This window comes from Bactrocera neohumeralis, unplaced genomic scaffold, assembly GCF_024586455.1.
Source record: "Bactrocera neohumeralis isolate Rockhampton unplaced genomic scaffold, APGP_CSIRO_Bneo_wtdbg2-racon-allhic-juicebox.fasta_v2 ctg1950, whole genome shotgun sequence".
NCBI lineage: Eukaryota > Metazoa > Arthropoda > Insecta > Diptera > Tephritidae > Bactrocera > Bactrocera neohumeralis.
Window position 1 is genome coordinate 10090 of NW_026089907.1, and position 17344 is coordinate 27433.

General features: G+C 39.0%; 1 protein-coding gene across 1 annotated transcript; it reads right to left on the minus strand.

Annotated features, from left to right (window-relative positions):
• Positions 1-13951: 13951 nt before the first annotated feature.
• On the minus strand, positions 13952-14930 carry LOC126766633 (uncharacterized). The gene has a single exon (XM_050484379.1). The coding sequence runs from the start codon at positions 14928-14930 to the stop codon at positions 14349-14351; it is 582 nt and encodes a 193-aa protein (XP_050340336.1). The 3' UTR covers positions 13952-14348.
• Positions 14931-17344: the final 2414 nt, after the last annotated feature.

Here is a 17344-nt window from a genome sequence, read left to right on the forward strand (position 1 = left end):
AATTCGCAAAATTGAACATTTCAAGAAGCTATTTAACCGTTAAACCCACTTTATTCACATTTTTTCTTCTTCAAATTATATTAAATTACACTATAATCTTTCAAATAAATCCACATTTACATTTTTAGCAGGTTTTTTATTTTAAAAATCTTTAAAATTACATTTTACGCTCGTTTGAACCTCATTTTTTTTTACCAAAAATTACGAAGAAATGGAGCGCTGCCATGTGATGACAAGGCAATTCGCTGAACTTCCTCTTTTTCGCAGAAATTTCTCTATTCATGCATATGGATATTTTCTTTTTAAATTTATTAAGCAAATAAGTAATATTATATACATACATGTATTAGTAATAATGTTACGTAATAAAGTGTAAGGTTACAGTACAGCATGAAAACTCAAATTTTTTGTTTCAATATGAGCGCATGATAACTGTAAAATATAACCACTTTATATCCAAAACTCATATTTTAAATATAATAATATATATATCGTCACCTAAAATACAAACCAATGTATCATAAAAAATAAATTGAAATCGCTGACAGATATAATAGCAAAATCTATAAATTTTATAACGAAAACTTAAATTTGTTTGAATATGAGTGCATAACCAAAGAATATAACCACTTTATAGCAAAAAGTCAATATATTTTTTTTTTTTTTTAACGCAGAAAGGAGTACTACGCGAAGTACTTCAGTCACCCCCGGGTATTCGCTCGGCCAGAGTGATTTTTAGATGCGGCTGAAGGCCGCTAACGCAGAAAGGAGTAATACACGAAAGTACTTCAGTCACCCGTATTCGCTCGGCCAGAGTTATTTTTTAGAGCGGCTGAAGGCTCGCCAACGCAGAAAGGAGTACTACGCGATATTACTTCAGTCACCCCGGGTATTCGCTCGGCCAGGGTTATTTTTTTACAGCGCGGCCGAAGGCCGCTAACGCAGAAAGGAGTACTACGCGATAGTACTTCAGTCACCACGGGTATCTGCTCGGCCGGCCGCTAACGCAGAAAGGAGTACTTCGCGAAAGTATTTCAGTCACATAAATAACGTATTACACATATACATATGTATGTAGAAATATTTTTTATAGTTAATACATATAGAAAAAAGAATCACGCGATAAAACAAACAAAGAAAAAAAATTATTAAAAATCCTACATATTTACTGTTTAAGATGTGGCAAGGCTCGTTTTCCTCATAATTGTAAAACAATCTAACCTTTACAACCAGGTTTCCTGTTTTCAACGATGAGTGTGTTAAGGGATTTTTAAATTAATAAATTTAGGTAAAATATAGCAAAATAAAAGTGAATGTAAGCTTATTTCAAAGCTTAGAGTGTGTATTTAAATATACAAAGTAAAAAAGGTGAAAAAATTTTGTGAAACATAGAGAAATAACATGTTTTCTTAGTGCAAATTTTTGAACTTTTAATCGTGAATATTTTAAAAATATTAGTAACTAGCTGACCCCGCAGTTGTTGTCCTGTGTGAAATTATGTGTTTTGAAAATGAAAAAAAGTTGAAATTGTATTGTGTCGAAAATGATTTATTTTCTATTTTTCTACATTTTTTTAATGTAGCACAGCTTAATAACCATAATTTTTTTGATTTCTGTTCTGGTGCGTAAATATACAGAGAAGATGGGTTTCAACTCGTCAACATGCCACATACATATATCTGGCCGTTTGAAAACATAGCATTTCCAGATTTCCTTTGTGTCCTGTTGATTGTCAACGCAAAGGCAATTTTCCCTGGAATTTGAATACGTTTGAACTCAAATGGCTGTCCCTTTTATTCGATAACTGCGTCATAATCAGTCGGGTTCCATTACACAGTTTCGGCGCATGAAGATTGTGAAACATAATAATGACAGATCCAACTTTTAGACGCAAAAGATGCACTCAAGCAATTGCAGTTACGATACTTTGACCAATGCTCGGATAAACATTCGTGATGAATTCATCTTCCGTTGAAGTGAATTGACAAAAGGGAGGTGAAATTGATATCAAACCACTGCAGTGTAAGTATCAACCGAAATTTGCCCATTTCCAATTCTAAGCGAATATCCGTACAATGTAAAATGTCGTCGGCAATGTCATTTTTTCGTATCCCATAATTAACGCGAATTTGAAGGCTGATATGTCGAATGATCTTCGTGAAAAGTATGCGAACTTCAGTGGCATGCGAAGTAACTATCGCATTGTCCTGCACAACAGTCTACAAACTTTCATGAATTGCAAAAGTAAATATCCTACAAAGCGCTTTATTGCAGTTCACACCCATTCGATACTGCTGATCTCATATCGTTCAAGGCCAATAACCGCTATGTTGCTTTCTTTGGAGACGTACTTGCAAACGTATTTGATCGATTTCACCAATCTGCAATATTCAACATTGACATGAGTTTGAATGTGAATTAGACAAAAGTGACGAATATGGTACGATCCATGTGTTGTCAACTTCGATGTGTTGTTAACGTCGATATTCACGCCTCTAAATGCTAAATGTTCTGCCATTGTCGTCTGGTGAGCGACGCCGATACAGTGAATATCCATTATTTCCCATTTCCGTTTCCGAAAGAAAAGCACATGAGTAGTGTTTTGTGCATTTATTGTCAAACATACAAACCAAAGTGGGATTGTAAGGTTCGCAAGGTCTATGAACCATATTGGTTTCCACCACTTCGTATAATTCTGGATCTATCTCTGAATCAGGAAATTCCGCTGTAATGATTTCATCAATTTGATCTGGTGTAATCACCATCCGCATTCAAAGAAGAATGTGTGTGTGCGGCAAATCTCTTTTTTGCCACTCAACAGAATACATTCAGCATCTAGCAGCACCATATATACCATAGGTTGCTTCAAGATAAAGACCATGAAACATCGCAGCTATTGTTTGATAAGTCGTGCTGTGATATCGTTACGATCGCTAGCTGATTGACCGCGATCCCTAATTCCGCACGTATGTCATCGCATTCTGGGAGTACTTCTTGCATTTTCTTGGGCTGACATACGTTGATGGCAAAAAGAACGCCGACCAATATTAGCGCGACCTCTTCGTGGCTTCGTAACTAATTTCAATATGCAATTGATCATATTGTGTGAAACACACATAAAGTTTTCACTGAATAATTTTTCCTTTGGATAGCCGGAATAAAAAAGCAAGCGACCGCAATTGAACAATTCAAATAATTTACAAATCAAAAATTGAAAAACAAAAACAAAAATTGAAAAAAATGTGTATGGAAAATGTTACTTTTTAGAATTGTCCAATTTTCCGACTTCTCCTCATGAAAAGTATAAGGTATTTTGTTTCTAAACCTTTCCCGATCCACAACAAATAACCTTTAAAAATTTCATCAAGATTGGTTCAACCGTTCTCTTAGTGTTACTAACAAACACACTGACCACCTCTTTGCATGCCCCACAAACCCTACCCATCTAACACCCTCCTCCCTTTGGTCCGACCCCGTCGAAACAGCACGTTTCTTGGGCCTACCGTTAGATGACCTCGACGACAACACAAATGATATTTACCATCCCAACGGGGATTGAATCTCCGTTAAAACAACAACAACAACAACAACATTCATTTTTATATATGTACATACAGTGTGCGACAAAACTAAAGCACGGAATCTACCTTCTCGGTATTTAACTGGATAAAATCATAAATTAGGCATTACGTGATGTTTTATTGATTTGTATTATTAGTTCATGTATTCTTCTTTTAAAATTAGTAAAAATTAAACAAATTAACTGTAAAAAATATATAAAATACCATATATGAAAAACTCCAAAAATTTGGTGCGACAAAACAAAAGCACGAAATGGTTTTATGATTGAAAAATTTATGTCTTTCAATATTTGGTTGCGTATCCCTTATTTTTCAATACAGTTGCACATCGGCTAGGCATGGACTCAATTAATTTATTTGATGTGTCCCAGGAAATGCTTTTCCATGCTACCTTCACTTGAATGTATAAAACGGCCTTATTTTTACAATTCTCAAGTCTGATTTTTCGATCTACAATTTACCATTGGTTCTCTATGGGATTGAGATCAGGTGATTGTGCGAGTCGTTTCAAAACCTCATTCCTGTTATCAACAAACCACTGTTTTGCACAAATAGCAGTGTGTTTCTGGTCGTTGTGATGTTGATAACTCCATTTTAAAGCCATTTCTTCTGCAACATGTGGCAGCATTAATATTCTGAGAAATATTTTTATGCTTATATTTGTCCATTATACTGTTTATATGATGAATTTATCCTATTGCAATCCCTGGAAAACAACCCCACATTAGTACATTGTCTCCACCATGTTTCACCGCGCTTGTTTTATAACGTTGATTTAGGCGTTGTCCCTTCGGTCTGCCTACCAGCTTCAGCCCATCTCAATCTTTGATATTAAACTTCGATTCGCCAGAAAAAGTACAGTTTGCCATTTGGTAATCGCTCAATTTATGTGCATCCTCACAAATTCCAATCACGCCAGTCTGTTCTTTAAATAAATAATACGGCTTTTTTGCAATAACTTGCTACAGGTAGCATGAAAATTCCCCATCGACAGCTCGACGTTGTATGGATCTCTGTAATATATTTAACCGTAATTGTCTTACAATAGATATTGCCGATATAAAAGGGTAATTTTTTATTGCCCGAATGACTCCCTTATCCTCTCGTTCGGTTGCTCTCCACGGCCATCTACCTCTATGCGCTGTAACCAAAGAGCTTGATTTGCTAAATCAGCTAAATGTTCGGGAAACATTAGGATGATTTATTCCAAACTTTTTTGCAATAGTCATAACCGATTCTCTTTTCTTAAAATCCTTAACAAATTTTTTTCTAAAATGAACAGAATACTTATTTCGAGCCATTGAAATATCTTTCTCTTTAACATACAACCAACCGTACTGAAAGACGAACTGCAACTGAATATGCATTAATATTTTTCTAATTAGGTAATATCTACACATATCCAACATTTTTGATCATTAAAAACCGTTTGACAAACAATTAATGTGCAATTAATGTAAATTCTTAGTTATGTGCTTTTGTTTTGTCGCACCAGATTTTTGGAGTTCTTCATATATTTAATTTTATATAATATTTTAGTAAGTTAATTTGTTTAATTTTTACTAATTTTAAAAGAAGAATACATGATCTAATAATACAAATCAATAAAACATCACGTAATGCCTACTTTATGATTTTATTCGGTTAAATACCGACAAGGCAGATTCCGTGCTTTAGTTTTGTCGCACACTGTATGTATGTATGTATGTAACGTTTGTATGGGGGAAAAGAAAAGGGCTGTTTTTTAGAGGTTTTCCGGAAATTATTCGAATTTTTCGCGCCTTAAAAACCATCTTTGAACTTCAACGAATATTTAAGAAAAAGAATTAGCAAAATTGGTCCAGGCGTTATGAGTTATGCGCGTACATACATTTTTGGTATTCATTTTTATTTATATAGATTTTTACATTATTTTTTGATATTCCTTCTCTGGAGAAGCTCCCCTATCCGTACATACCCCATTTATACGGAAATTCGTTTTTTTTACCCCTCCGACAAAGTAATCTGAATCGTGCCCCACTGACTTATAGTTTTAAAGATATTTGCATTTAAAGTTGAAAAATTGACAACTTTTACATTGATAATTTGTATATTGTGAGTAACTTTTTAACTTATATTATGCACTTTTCACTTACTAGTACTTCACTATAACGTTTAAATTTATATAATTTTTTTTAATATTTGTTGTAAATAAAGCTTTATTTTAATTATTTTATTTTAGCTACAATTCTCTGCATTTGTACAATAAGAAAAGGGTTGGGTTTATTTTAGTATCTCATTTTCACTGCTTATTCCTCCTAAATGCGTGCACGGATTTTTTTAAATTTATATAGCACGGATAGCCAATGAATTAAACTTTGGTTTAAATGTAAACTTATTGTTAAATGTTAATTTGTTTTTTAGATATAAGTAAGCAAAAAAAGCACATTTTTAAACGTGATTTTTTATTCCAAATTTTCGCCTGCGGCGCTTGTTTCAATGTAATATATTATACTATTTCGTTATATGGACGTAATATATTGCCCACTTTTGAGGGTCTTGTATAAATGGCTGGTTGGGTTATCTTGGTATTACCGATACATATACAATTTCTAATTTTCAGTGTTTTTATTATTTAAATAAAGTGGATTTCCAGTTTAATTCATTGAAATAATAAAAATACTAAACATAGAGTCACTCTATGCGTAAAAATACATACATTTTATAATAATTAGTGAAAATTGTATGGAAAAACTGCGATTTTACACCATTTTCAGGAGGCTGCCCTAGAGCCCCCCGTGGTCCTAGGGAGGGAAGGGTGCTATTATTCAAAAGCTCCATTCATTACCTTTCAAATGAGCAAGCCCCCAGCCCCCTCCCCCTTTGCGCAAAACCTTTTCAAAATGGGATACTAAAGTAAACATTCCCCAAGAAAAGGGTTGCCATGGTTATTTTTTTTTGATGCGCGGCGCGATACCCATCCACTGAAACCCATTTTATCCCCGAAATCCGGGGATGCTATTCTAAGTTTTACGCGATTAAAAAAATAACTCTGCTCGGTCCAACTGCGGGGTGTTCATTGTTCTTTTGTGTCGAGCTGCTTTTTGCGCGGGTGGCCTTCGGCTGCGCTTCAAAAAACATCATCGGAGTAGAAAAATCTAACAAAAGAGTTTCTGGGAATATGTATATTATATTCAGACTTTGGAAATAGTAAGACAGCTAAAAATATTGTAGTTTCCATTGGTAATATGAAACCGGTATTTATTAGGTATTGTATAACCCTAGTCGAGACCAACGGTCTGATACACTTAGTCGAACATTACATACATTTGTATGGAAATACGTGTTGTGTTTACGCTCATATATGTACAATATAGATACATTTTTGAAATTTCTTACCTCTCGATTTGGTTGAAATCAAATTGAATGCCTTGTTCACGCTTGGCGTGGCAATAGCGTTCACAAAAAATGTAACATTTTGAAAAAAATTACATTTTTCTTAACCTATAAACCGCTCTAGCGGCTAAAGTATTTGACCTAGGCGTGGCAATAGGCGAAAATGGGTTTTCACCATGTCCCCCTTTTGTTTCACTACAGTTGAGGGGTATGGGGCCGGGGGGGCTTAAAACCATTTTGCGAGTTAGTTCAGCCCAAGGGCTCTCACGAAAGCTCTGAATGTCCCCGGTGTTCCTACGGGTTGTAACATTTTGAACCTTTAAAACGCTCTAGCGGCTAAAGTATTTGACCTAGATAAACATAGGGCACAGGGCTACGGTACTCCTACGTGCGCATTTTCCGGAGACGGTTGAGGTGGACCTGTGCCTACCTGGAGCAGAGCACAAGCCATCTCGCCTGGACTGGGTGCTCGCAAGAAATCTGTTTACTGCGGACTCAGTCACGTGGGCCACGGCCTCGTTCGCCAAATTCAAGTCTCCGGGTGCGGACGGCATCTTTCCGGCGCTTCTGCAACAAGGTGAGCAGATCCTACTGCCACACCTTGTACAGCTGATGAGAGATAGTCTGGCGCTGGCGTATATCCCTGAACCCTGGAGGACAGCAAAAGTGATCTTTATACCGAAAGTGGGAAGGAAAGACTATTCGCTGGCTAAATCCTTTAGACCGATTAGTCTAACCTCCTTCTTACTGAAAAGTATGGAAAAGATCCTAGACCAGGAAATAAGATCGAAGGCACTTGAAACTACACCCCTGCATGCAAATCAGCACGCGTACAGAGCGGGCAGGTCGACGAATACCGCCCTGTACCAGCTAACCTCGGAGATACAGAGCTCGCTGGATACGGGGGAGGTGACGCTATGCGCCTTCCTAGACATCGAAGGTGCCTTTGACAATGCGTCCCACGGGAGCGTGGCAAGGGCACTGGAGAAAAGGAATGTGGCACCTACAGTGCGCAGGTGGATAGAAGCTGTACTGCGCACCAGAATAGCTGAAACCACATCAGGAGGCACCACTATCCGTCTCGGTACTACTAAGGGCTGCCCACAGGGAGGAGTTCTATCCCCCCTGTTGTGGAGCCTAGTCGTGGACGAACTACTGGTGCTGCTAACAAACAATGGAATCCGCTGTCAAGGATATGCGGACGACATTGTTATCATAGCTAGAGGCAAATTTGTGAGTACTCTCTGCGATATCGTACAAAGGGGACTAGGTCTAGCCAAGGGTTGGTGCAACAGTGTTGGACTAAACATCAACCCTCTGAAAACGACCATCGTCCCATTTACGAGGCGCAGGTCTCTGCCTGGCCTGAGAAACTTAACACTCGGAGGCAGGGAGATAGAGATGACAAACATGGTCAAATATCTTGGTCTCACGCTGAATTCCACGTTAAGATGGAAGCAGCACATTGACCTGACCATGGTCAAAGCTACTAAGGCATTGATGGTGTGCAACCGGCTGGCTGGTAGATCCTGGGGGTGCAAACCAAGGATCATCAGATGGTTGTACACCATGATAGTGCGACCAATTGTCACCTACGGGGCGGTGGTGGTAGCACTCAAACTATCGAAACTGCAAAGGCTTGCGTGCGTCTGTATGACAGGAGCTATGCGCACCTGCCCGACAGCTGCACTTGAGGCCCTGCTGGAGCTCACCCCGCTACACCTACTAATTGGTCAAGTCGCCAAGTACACTCTGCTTCAAATGACAGCAGAGGGGACTGGCATAGGTAAAATAATCTCGTCCCAACGCATGGAAGAGCTAAGTGGCATTATACCACTGGCTCCTCTTCCAAGGGACGGCATTAACAAAAAGCTGAACTTCACTAAGAAGTTTAAGATCACCCTCGGCAGCAAGGCCGAATGGAGCGACTCCGCATTCGAGCTGCTACTCAGGGATAGTAGTGAAGTGATACACCAACGGCTCGAAAACGTCGGAGGAAATTGACATATGGGTCGCAGGACCACGCACAAAACTCTCCATACCTATGGGTAAGTTTCCGAGCATATTCCAAGCGGAGGTATTTGCTATAAGTCGGTGCGTAGAGTTGAACCTCCAACGCGGCTATCGCAACGAACGTATAGCTATACTTAGCGACAGCCAAGCGGCACTCAAGGCGATCTCGTCTTACGAGATAAAATCGCTATTGGTGCAGGAGTGTATAGACCGGCTCAACAGTCTTGCAGAATGCAACCAGGTGCACCTTATTTGGGTGCCAGGCCACAGAGGCATCGCCGGTAATGAACTGGCCGATGAGCTTGCCCGCTCTGCAGCATCCACCAGCATGGTAGGACCGGAACCTTTCATAGCGGTGGGTCCCCCACACCATAAAGGAGCAGGTCCGCAATGATGTAGCAGTGGGTAGGGAGATACATTGGCAACACCTTTCAGGCTTGCGGCACGCAAAGTTGCTGATGAAGAGTTATAACCTCAAAAGGTTTAAATGCATAATCAATCTCCCAAGAAATAAAATCAGGCTACTGATCGCCTTCTACACCGGCCATTGCAAGCTGAAGAAGCACTTATTCAACATGGGCCTAGCTCCTTGTGCAAATTGCCGGTTCTGCGATTTGGAACCCGAAACTCCAGAACACCTGCTAATGGATTGCACGGCAATCTGTAGGCGCAGGACCAAGGCCCTAGGATCCATGTTTCTAAATAGGGATCACATCGCCTCAATAGCACTTAGCAGTATATTGGAATTTATCAAATTGCTGGGGCTAGTTGAGGCGTAGTGACTTAGGAGAGGGCACAATAGACCCTAGGTCGCGGTGCAATCCTCATTAATTTATCTATCTATCTAGATAAACATACAAACCAATTTGGACATGTAATGAACATGAAAGCAGATAAATCTACCGTGCGAAGTGATAGAAACATACAAAGTTCATATATTTTCATACAAAATATATGGGGTCTAGCCAAGCACCATTGGTGCACTAAGGTGTAATATTATAATATCCTTTTTTCGTCGTTTTCGATACGATATCCTTGAATTCTTTTTCTGAATTCTATAGACAATAAAATTCTAGGAAGCTACCTGGAAGCGCAAGTCGTTTGCTACACTCTAAATATATTTAAATAACATTTAAAAACAAAATATGCCTGGCCAGACCCGAAGGTCTCGATGAGGGATAATAACGTTTTTCTCTAATATATAATTTTTTTTAAACCATTCTCGCTTTATAGGTGTGTTTCCAGCTCTCAAGTAAATGCTCAAGAAAAAAAATTTCTTCATAATAATGATTTTAACTAATTTAGGATGAATTTAACGATTACTTTGAAATTCCTTCAAGAAACAATTGTTGATTTCATGTTTCTTCGAAAAACCAGACTTGCCCATATTCGAATGTTATTGAAAAAATGTATTAAAAATTTGTACTAGATTTCTTAAGAGCTGCATACTAGCACACGAAAATTAACCGCAGGAAATTTTCTTCACCCCAGGAAATTTTCTTGACCATTTCTTAAGCGTTTTCTTATATGAAGTTTTTACATTTCTTGAGAGCAACACAAATTTCATTACATGCACAGTAACAAAAACATTCCGTGCTGACAGATAATAAGTGTTGCCATAATTACACAGTTATCAAACGAATAAAAATGAATAAAATATAGATTAAACCCAAATACATAAATCATTGCCTCTTTTCTTGATATATCATGATTTTTGATCGGGCAGGCCGCCGACGCCTAAAAGGAGTTTACTTAAAAAAAACCTGACACACCCCGGTGTTGGATCGACCAGGGTTTTTTTTAAGCGTGGCCGAAGGCCGCAAATGCAGAAAGAAGTAGGACGCGAATGGACTAATGTTTACCCTGGTGTGGGTTCGGCCAGAGCGAAGACTTCCAATGCACAAAGGAAATCTAAAAGTTTTGTTAAATAGGGTATATTACCCTCTTTAAACTACATTTTTATAACGGATATTGTTACAACTAAACAAGGTACCGTTCTTTTTGTTGTCCGTATTGTCATTATCTTCTCATTTATCAATTCCGCATTTCCCCTTTTTAAACTACATTTAATTAATAATTTTCATATTCATTTCATTTGAATTCCGCGTTTATGCCTGTATCCAGGACACAAATTTAAAGTATATAAAATTTATAATATATCTTATATATAAAAATGAATCGCAAAGTGTGTTGCTAAGCGCATAACTAAACAACGCCTGGACCAATTTTGTCAATTCCTTTTTTAAAATGTTCGTTGAGGTTCAAGGATGGTTTTTACGGAATAATTGCCGGAAAACCCCCGTTTTCCCATACAAACGAATGAATGTTTGTTTGTTAGTAACGCTAAGAGAACGGCTGCACCAATCTTGATGAAATTTTCAGAGGTTGTTCGTTGTGGATCGCGTAAGGTTTAGAAATGAAAATGCATTATACTCTTCATGAGAAAAAGTCGGAAAATTAATAATTCCAAAAAAGTAACTTTTTTCCTTACACATTTTTTTTCAATTTTTGTTTGTTTTGTTTTTCAATATTTTGATTTGTAAATTATTTGAATCGTTCAATTTCGGTCGCTTGCTTTTTTATTCCAGTTATTCAAAAGAAAAATTATTGAAAATTATTTAGTGAAAACTTTACGTATGTTTCACACAAAAAGATCAATTGCAGATTGAAATTTGTTACGAAGCCACGAAGAGGTCGCCCTAATATCGGTCCGCGTTCTTTTTGCCATCAACGTATGGCAGCCCAAGGCAAGGCAAGAAGTACTCCCAAAATGCGGTGATATACGTGTGGAATTATGGATCGCGGTCAATCAGCAAGCGATCGTCACGATGTCACAGCACGACTTTTCAAACAACAGCTACGATGTTTGATGAACTTTATCTTGAAGCAACGTATATGTTGTGCTGTTAGATGCTAGATGTACTCTGTTGAGTGACAAAAAAGAGATTTTTCTTTGGATGGTGGTTACACCAGATCAAATTGATGAAATCATTTCTGCGGAAATTCCTGATCCAGAGAAATACCCAGTAATATAAGGAGTGGCGAAAAACAAAATGGTTCATGGACCTTGCGGACACTACAGTCCCACTTCGGTTTGTATGTCTGACAATAAATGCACGAAACACTATCCACATGCTTTTCTTTCGGAAACACAAACTGGAAATAATGGATATCCACTCTATCGGCGTCGCTTACAATGCCAGAATATTTAGGATTCAATTTAGAGGAGTGAATATCGAAGTTAACAACACATCGAAGTTGACAATACATGGATCGTATCATATTCGCCACTGTTGTCTAATTCGCATTCAAAACTCATGTCAATGTTGAGTATTGCAGTTTCGTGAAATCGATAAAATACGTTTGTAAGTACTTCACCAAAGGAAGCAACATGGCGGTTATTGGTTTTGAACGATATGGTCGATACGTGAACTGCAATAAAGCGCTTTTTAGGAGACTTACTTTGGAAATTCATGAACGTTTTCCGACTGTTGTACGTCTCGCAGTTAATTTGGAGAATGGCCAAAGAGTGTACTTCAAACCAGGGAATACAGTACCAGTGGAAACACCGCCAGCAACAAAATTAACATTGACGAGTTATTTCACAACTTTCGTCAGTGATCCGTTTGCGAGAACATTGCTCTATTCAGAAATGCCTTGATATTATACATGGAATGCATCGTCGAGAAATAGTTACGCAGAAAGCAAGGCCAACCAGTAGATGGACATCCAGGTGTGTTCTCAACTAATGCATTAGGACAAATTTATACAATCCACCCGAAAAACGACGATTGTTTCTACCTTCGGTTGCTATTTATTAATGTACGCGGTTCAACTTCATTTGAGTCATTGCGTACTGTGAATGATACGGTGTGTGAAACTTCTTGAGAAGCATGCCAGCAATTACAATTGCTGGAACATGATAATCACTAATAGCTACTTCAAATGCAAATGAAGTTCGCACACTTTTCGCTATGATCAATTATGGGATACGAACAAAAATGACAATGCCGAAGACATTTTACGAAAAACGTATTTCCTTTGCGGAAGACCAAGAATTGATTTTAAAATCTGAAATGTGTCGTACGCATAAAGTGCCAATGACGCTGTCATTAAATCAAAGTAGCACTGTTGGGGTGTTCCGATGCCGGAAAGGTGGTTGTCGGTTGGCAAGGTCGAGCGATACCTTGTTCGATAACGCGAAAATACCACTTCCTCAAGTATTTTATCTAATGTATGCGTATGCATTTTTTTTTTTTTCGCCGAAAAAACAGCCCTTGGTCGGATGAAATCCGAGTCAATTCCGGTGCGTAGAACCGGCTGTCGTGGGAATTGTATGCATCTCATTGGTCGCTTGCGGAAGTGAGGAAGAACAGTTTTTATCAGGGAACCAGATTTATCTAGCGCTACTATATGTGACTGGTATAATTACTGCCGCGAAGCCGTAGTATTATACCAGGTTGATCATCAGGTAGCGGTAGGTAAAATTGGCGGCCCTGGTAAAACTGTTCAAATAGATGAAAGCAAATTTGAAAAGGGAGGATGGAGTCATGTGTCACGCAAGTGTGGAAAGTTCTCTGATCGCCATTCACTTGGGAATGGCCAGAAACGATTCTTTTACATATAACTCAAGCAGCTCACTACTTCCGGTCCTTGACCAAGTATCCTCTGGGTAGCCTAAGAACGTCCGTTTGAAAGCGAGCTAAAGTGAGAAGGCGAAATATCCCCTACATAGGGTTGTGCGCTGGGTTTGGGACCCGCCACGTAAAAAAACACACCTGTTAACGTGTAACACTAGTATACTTACTCGATATAGTATACTTATGCCAACTAAAAAGCACTTTCTATCGCACAATCTGTATTCAAAATTTATTTCGTTTATTTCACTAACTGAATATACACTTGTATGTATTCTTTTTTTTTTGTATTAATATAACAATTTTATGATTTTTTGTATGGGTTTTCACACTGCCACTGCGGCGAAATCCGGGACACACGTCACTCTGGCGGGAAGTCACAAATCGAAAAATGCGGAGGTTGCGGAATTTTGGAATGAATACTTGCGGGTCGACCGTCTTTCTTCACGGATGGAACGAATAAGAGAGCGATCCCGTTCGGATCTATCCCTTTTGATAGTTTGGGTGGTGAATATTAGATTAATCCGAGTCGTCTCGTTGATGATCGTGTGGTTGTTGTGTTGTAATAGTGAGCGGTGTCAAGTACTGTGTTTGATGCGTGTGTGTGTAGTGGTGTGTGCTGTGAACTGTTGTGTAATGAGGTGTTGTGTCGTGACGTGATGCGATGTGACGTGAGGTGATGCGATGTGGGATGCTGCAGAACGCTCATAGCTCATGTGAACATCCCGGCCCCCTAGGCGAATTAATCGGCTAGGAGCCATTGCAGCTGTTGTAGTGTACTGAGTACAGCGCTCAACCCTGTTGAGCGCCGTTGTTGCTGGCGATGAGCGTGGCGTGGCGGAGATGGCTGTGTACGTGTTGTGGTTGGTTGGGTACGTCGTCGTCGCCGGATAGGATCGCTGCGTGGTCTGGTACGGGAGTTGATGTGATTGGCTCGTGTGGGAAATCGATGGAACAGAGTGTGGTGCGGCCTGTGGCAATATTGACAGGCACCGTCAGCCCAGCACTCTATGGTGGCGTGGTCATCTGCCAGGCAGGTCATGTAATGCCCGTGGGCCCGTGCAACCTGCTGTCGTTGAGCGGGCTTCATACTTTGGAAGATGGTGCATCGTTTCAGGGCGTGTGGGCGATGGCACAGGCTGCAACATGGAGGCCCCTGTGGCTCCACTAGCTGCTCTTCTCTTATTTCTCTGACTGCTGCGGCGGATGGCGGGGGGCGCATAACATTGGTCCTTGGAGCGGCAACGGGTGCAGCCAACGCTTTGGGAGCAGCGATTTCGGACCTTACGGTGTTGGAGGTGGTTTGGGTCTCCTCTACATCCATTTCTATGGGAATATAAGATTGCATTAAATTGATTTTATTTATAATGTTATGATGTAGTTGTTGTAGCTACATACAGTATCCGACAAAACTATGTATACCCCAGCACATTTTCTATTGTTCTTTGAATATTTTTTTCAAAAGTTCAACAATTCAAAATTTGTACATATGGTAAGTGCACACTGTAAGTTGACAAATAAGAACGGTATGATATTTACCGTTAGCTTTTATTTTGCTTGCAGAATGTGCACTTGTTGATGATCAGTTGAACTTTGCAGGCGACAAAATTATGTATACCGTGGCAATATTTGTGCGTAGTGCTTCTTTGCGTAAATAGTTTTTGCAAATATTTAGAAACAAACTCGACAAAGGTAAAATTTCATCATTTTATACTCGATAAAAGTGTTTGGGTAAATAATATAAAGATTTTATTTAGTGAAATGCCAAGATCTGCAGAAATAAGCGTTGAGCTGCGAAAATTGATTGTTCATGATCATTTAGATGGAATGGGATACGGAAAAATTGCAAACAAATATTCTAAAAGCAAGGCCACAATCCAAAAAGTGATCAAAAATTACCATAAAAATGGTGGGCTAGAGAGTGCTCCAAGATCAGGCCGCCCTAGAGTAACTACAGTGCGCGAAGAGATAAAAATAGTGAGAGAAGTGAAAAAAGATCCGACTGTATCAGCCCGATTTATTAAGCAGAGCCTTCAAATAGATGTTTCCGAGCGAACAATTCAACGAAGAATTCGAGAGGACGGGTATTCCAGCCACTACAAGATTAAAAAACCGTTCATCAGCAAGAAAAATTTAAAGGCACGATTGGAGTTTGCAAAAAAGTATTACAAACTACCACCAAATTTTTGGAAAAAGGTAATTTGGAGTGATGAAAGCAAGTTTGAATTTAAAAATACTAAAGGGCGGCAAAAAGTTTGGCGAAAGAGCCACGAGAAGCTTCAGAGTAAATGCATTCAAAGCACCATAAAGTTTGGAGGCGGAAATGTATTGGTTTGGGGTTGTTTTAGCTACAGTGGTCTCTCAAATCTCGTAATGATCGAAGGTAAAATGACGGGAGAGTCTTATGTTCAAATGTTAAGTACCAATTTGGAGCCAGCTACGCAAAAAATGGGCATACAGGATAACTTCATATACCAGCAGGACAACGACCCCAAGCATACAAGTCGGGTTGCAAAAGAATACTTCGAACAAAAATCGATAGAACTCCTACCATGGCCTGCCCAAAGCCCCGACTTAAACCCCATTGAGCACTTATGGCAATATTTGGATGACAAGCTTGACCGCTCTTCTTGCCGTTCAAATAAAGGCGAGATTTTTAATAAATTGAAAGACTCCTGGGAAAATATACCCCAGTCACTCCTTCAAAACTTGGTTGACAGCATGCCTCGACGTCTATTGGCAGTAATTAATGCTAAGGGTGGCAACACGAAATATTGAAGCTCTAGTGTGAAGGTAACCTCAAAATTTATTCGGGTATACATACTTTTGTCGTTCCTAAGAATTTCTCTTTTTCAGATTACCGCGTATTTTGCAGTCACTAGCACTAAAATGCAGAAAATTAATTTAATTTTTTGTATGTAGTATACTCATAAGCAAAAACAAAAACCATGCAAAAAAATAAACTTCACTTTTCAAAAGATATGATAATTTTCTTTTCAACTTTCATGGGGTATACATAGTTTTGTCGGATACTGTATCTATACATATGTATATGTATAATAAGTTGATCTTCAACGCGCTTGTTTGAATTTATTTTTATGTACGGATTATAAAGCGGGTTATTTTCGAATTAACGGAATTGTTTTATTATTTATCGATTAATTTTGCGAGTTATTTTGCGGTTTTGGTTGAAGTTGTTCTTCGCCGTTTGGAAGAAAACACAGTTTGGTGACTGGTCGAGTTAATATGCCGGTTCGATGAACCTTTTCAATGCGGCCTGGTCACCATTCTGTTGGAGGAAGGCATTCGTCCTGTATGATGACGCATTCTCCTGCATTGGCTTCCTTCTGGGCCGTTTTCCATCGATATCTCTTATCTCCTTGAAATAGTCTTCCTTCCATCTGTGGCTGAATTCGTGATGGAGAATCCTGATTCTTTCCCATCGATTTATTAAAGTAAGTGAGTCTCCTTCTGTCTCAGGTATGACGAGAAGAGGAGCGCCTCTGAGGAAATGACCTGGTGTCAGAGCTGTGAAATCGGAGGGATCTTGCGAGAGGGGTGATATGGGTCTTGAATTTAATACGGCTTCGATAAACTCCTCATAATTGAATTTATGATTACCAACCGTTTTCTTTAAATGGGACTTAAAGCTTTTTACTGCTGATTCCCAAAGTCCGCCCATGTGTGGAAAACATGGAGGTATAAACTGCCAATCGATCCCTTGGGGTGCATATTTAT